Source organism: Anoplophora glabripennis, unplaced genomic scaffold, assembly GCF_000390285.2.
Source record: "Anoplophora glabripennis isolate ALB-LARVAE unplaced genomic scaffold, Agla_2.0 scaffold9, whole genome shotgun sequence".
Taxonomy (NCBI): domain Eukaryota; kingdom Metazoa; phylum Arthropoda; class Insecta; order Coleoptera; family Cerambycidae; genus Anoplophora; species Anoplophora glabripennis.
In genome coordinates this window covers 2,189,211-2,194,005 of record NW_019416258.1, presented here as the reverse complement: position 1 = coordinate 2,194,005, position 4,795 = coordinate 2,189,211, and the positions used below count along the sequence as shown (strand labels likewise).

The window sequence follows — 4,795 nt, the reverse complement described above, 5'->3', positions numbered from 1 at the left end:
CTCTAAACTCAAAAATTTATACTCTTAAAAGGACCCCGCACAAAATATATGGAAAATGGTCTTTTGGTAAATCGTTGAAATTTTGCAGAGGTAGGTTTCAGCTTGCTGAAAAAAAGTCTCAATGACACCAAGATCAAAAAACCACACCTAAGGCCACTGTGTGGCTTAAAATATACGAAAAAAGATATTTCGTTGAATCTTGCTAAACACAGGTCAACATTGATCCACAATGAAACACCCAAAGCGGTCTGGTCCTTACAGGGTTTTTGGGGTTGCTAATTACGATGAGTAGGTCAGTTAACCCTTTGAGTCATATATGATTCTACAGCATATCTGAATTTTTTTTACTCGGGGGTTTTCAGGGTCGTTGATCGCGAATATGAAGTTAGATTTTCAGTTTCCAAATCCAAAATGGCGGATCCAATATAGCCGACGGTCAATCGTGCATTCTTCTACTCAATGTTTTGTCTGATTTTTTTTAGATAGGGGTTTTCAGGGTCGTTGATCGCGAATATGAATTTAGATTTTTATAGTTTCCAAATCCAAGATGGCGGATCCAATATGGCCGACGGTTACACGGTGACCTCGGAAACATGTTTGTGAATTTTTCCAGATTTTCTCGACGGTCAGTTCTCTACTTGACCTTCAAAATGACCTTGGCATGACCTTAAATGACCCCTGGGAGTCGCTGCGGGGTAAAACGAACTACGGTTTCGTGATTAGGGACCCCGGAAAAATATGAATGAATATTTCCAGATTATTTCTATGGTTATTTCTCTGCTAGACATGACAATCCCCTCCTCAGGCAAGCCGTTGACTAGTTACCCGATGTGACCGACAAACACAAAAGACCTAGACACCAACTTTTTGACTCTGGGCGAAGCAAGAAGAGCGCCAGAAGAAAGGGCCCTAGCCGGCTGGGCCCAGCCAGGACAAAAGGAGGTCCCACAAAGCGCCTACACCGGCCGCATTTGCTATCGGGGCGACGAATGGGGCCCAACTACAAAGGCTGTCCAGGCCTACACGAGATGAGGCAGGATAAAGAGGGATAATCCCCCTCGATCCCAAAACATTGAGGCCAATTTCTATCCATGGAATAATGGCGGCGGCGTATGGTTATTTCTCTACTTGACCTTCAAATGACCTTGAAACTGATATGATGGAGCTTAACTGGCCTATTCATCGTAATCAGCAATCCCAAAAACCGTATAAGGACCAGATCGCTTTGGGTGTTTCATTGTGGATCAAATGTTGATCTTTGTTTAGCAAGATTCAACCAAATACCTTTTTTCGTATATTTCAAGCCGCACAGTGGCCTTAGGTGAGGTTAATTTCAACGCCCTGTACATCATAAATGGTGGCTTTCTGCGCCTTTGTTCATAGAGCAAAGTGATGTTAATTTTTGTTGTTTAGTAGTTTTCCGAAATTTGTCTATTAAAATCTGGACCACCCTGTATTTTGTGTGGGGTCCTTTAAATTCTTAAAAACTGATCTGAAGATGGATAAGCTCTCAAATTAGTAACATAGATAATCGTAAAAGTGAGTGATATTTTCAGTAAAGTAATATTTACGTATCAGACGAAAAAATGTATATTTTCTGTAATTAACCGTCACAACTTTTAAGTAAATTAGAGAATGGGTTTTGATAACGAAAAGAGCTTTTCGAAGTATAAGCTGTGTAATGTGCTTTGTCATTGTAAAATTCTGGTTAGACAAAGCTATATTTATTAAATCAACCCTTTTGGTGCAAAGGATTTTTTTCTTTTTAGAGAGATCTACCCAGTTAGCTACCCATTCAAATTAAAAACAGTAACTGAAAAAAAGGTATTTTAAAACATCTTTATCTCATTTAAAGTTTGATCCTACTTGCAAAATTTGAAACTAATAAGTATTACATTTACTGCTATTATTTTGTTGATGCCACAATTTTCATTTTCAATTACTTTTATGCCACAAGGAACACAGAAGTATGAGAATTTGTATTCACAGATCTTTATATTAGTCGGAAGAATTTTAGTAAATAAATATATTAATTTTAAAGTATATTTCGAAAAATGTTAACATGTATTGTAACTGTAACAGGTATAAATATGTAGAATTGTGATAAATATGTTTTTATTCAAAAATATATTAGTATTGCTAAGGTCCTGAGATATAACGTCACAGAACATTGAGAAATTTTGCAAATTCAATAAATTTTTACATTTATGTATTTTTTTCTTTAAATAGCTGTTAATAAAATATGTACACAATAGTGTGTGAAAAATATATTGTATTGTTAGTTTGAAGTGGCAAAGCAAGTACAACTGAAGTACAAAGGTCCATAGAGTTATATAATGTACTCATTAAACATGCTTAGCGATATAAACTATACAGTTTGTGTAACACTAACTAGTATACGAAGACGGATAGGTGGGACGAATGTATTGCGTAAACATTTTACATTATGAAATATTTACGTAAATATCTTCGGTATTGATGGAAATTAAAAGAAAATAATTGTGGTCAATTTCTTGCTTTAAACAAACTGAGGGCAGACGAATAATCTGCCCATCAGCGCCATTATTTACGACAAACAAATAAATGGCACCCTGCCTGTAACAGTACAGTATAATAACTCTATGGTCTTGCCTATAGCATGCCAATGACATGAAATGGCACTAAAGGTCCAACAAATGATGCAACATTTAATTTCCGCTCCAAAATTGAGTAATCTCCCAGCTTTCATATTGAATTGTTATTTTCACCTCACTAGATCTACGGGTTGTGCTAAAAAACAAAAAAATATACTTTCACAATTTATTGAAAATTTACAAATTTAAATTACAACAAATAATAAAATTGCTATGTATTTACAAAAATTTTTCAAGAGTAACAACCGAAAAGTAATAACGTGAAAGAAAAACTTTCCAACAGTAACAGTTGTGACTAGAACGTAACTATGGAAGTAAATAGGACCTACGTGGAGCAGTCAAATTCGAAATAGCTGGTGGTGAAACGTCAATTGGAGGTGGTGGTTTTTGCTTGGGTTTCCTCAACAGAGTTCCAATTTCGGTCAGGACTAAGTGAGACACTCTGATAAGTGCTACGTGGGCAGAGTATTGCAAAATTAATGCACCAAATCCTTTGTACAAACCGCACACGCCCTCCGTAGCTATACACGTCTCATAGCAGTCGATAGCGCCAGCATAACTTGTTAGAATGGACAAAACTGACTTCCCATTATCCAAATTATCCACAATTGTTCGAGTGCCCTAAAAAAAAGTTATACTTGTAACTGCAAACAAATCTATCTGTGATCTCACCTGTAGATGAAGGCGGTGGACAATAGTTTCACATGGAAAGAAAGCAACATCACTAGAAATAGTTGCTATCAATGAAGCTGTTAACTCGAGATCTTGCATCACTGTTGAATTATTCAAATCCTTCGGTAATGCCCCATTTGCTTCATGTCTATGTTTATACCTTACATGTAATAGTCTTAAGGTAGCCCCTCTGACCATCATCGAAAATAAATATTTTGCTAAGCCCAATGTAACTGTCGGGACAATCAGTGCCCATATAGGAAGCATCCTTCCTTTCGCTGGTACACCCCAATTTAAAAGGCGCATAAATCCTTCTCGGAAAACATCAAGAATTCCTGGTTTTTCACTTGCAATTTCACTTTGAACAGTTTCCACAAAAGACGCTGAATAAAAAGGAGTCACTATCGCTAAACTCACGCTAAAAACAAGATAATATAAATTTTAAAATTACCTGGATCAATTATTTACCATTTTAGAAGAGTATGTTGAAAAAACTGTTTCAAGCTACTATGCCAGCCAACGTCCCTGAAAAAAGGAAACTTTATTAATTATCAATATATTCATTAAAGAAGGCCGATTCATACTTTGGCCATGGTGTCACTTTGGAAATTAAGTCTTCTACCCCTAAGGACATCCCTCGCACTAGTAATACTGATCCTAAACCCTTCCATAATGTCGTCAATCCCTGATGTTGATGGAGATGGCATACTGCAGGTAGAAGTGTGAAGGGCAGCAAATGGTATCTTTTTGAAGTATGATGAACTTGACACTGCCTACGCAGAACCAAAAATGGATGACTAAGTAAATTCTCGGCTACTAAACTAACAAATGCTACTCCTGAACCAATGTATCTCTTTAAAGTTAAATCTACAAAAAATAACTTGTACATATCAAAAGATAGATGAAATGGTGTGTTTGTACCTTCATGACTATGGTGTACGTTAGTATAATAAATTAGTTGTTCACGATTTTCCAAGTACTCGTCATGTATGGGCAACCTTCTTGTGAGATCTGGTACATCGTAATAATTACCTTCTTTAGTTCTTATATTATGATAAGGGTCAATATCATTTGGTCTTGACATGGTTATCTTCTAACCTATATCACATTTAAAATCCCATTTTAATACAATCGGAATATTCTAAGAACTTTTATTTTTTCCATGTAATTATTGAGTTATTAGTTATATGTGGTAAAGTAGTTATTAATTTATTTTAACGATATATTTGGATAATACAAAACTGTCAAACAACCTTGACTGTCTGTGACAACTGACAGACATATCATACAACAGAACACATAACCACAGCATAACGACATATCATCACAGATCACCGATTTACAGATTTATAGTTCAAGGTGGTATAAAAATTATCCTAACCAGTCTAAGAACCCACGCCCATGAACTGCAAGTCATTCCAGACAAGCAGTTTGCCTTCCGACCAATCACTCCACTGAACTCCAAATCCTTCGCTTTACCGAGCGTTGTT

The 4,795-nt window shown here is 36.1% G+C and overlaps 1 protein-coding gene across 1 annotated transcript; it reads right to left on the bottom strand.

The window, feature by feature from the left end:
• Positions 1-2,098: 2,098 nt before the first annotated feature.
• On the bottom strand, positions 2,099-4,565 carry LOC108908897 (solute carrier family 25 member 46-like). The gene is made up of 6 exons (XM_018713080.1): positions 4,227-4,565; positions 3,890-4,172; positions 3,774-3,830; positions 3,306-3,723; positions 2,963-3,254; positions 2,099-2,769 (listed from the first exon to the last, which is right to left on the bottom strand). The coding sequence occupies exons 1-6, from the start codon at positions 4,387-4,389 to the stop codon at positions 2,744-2,746; spliced, it is 1,239 nt and encodes a 412-aa protein (XP_018568596.1). The 5' UTR covers positions 4,390-4,565; the 3' UTR covers positions 2,099-2,743.
• Between the last annotated feature and the right edge of the window lie 230 nt (positions 4,566-4,795).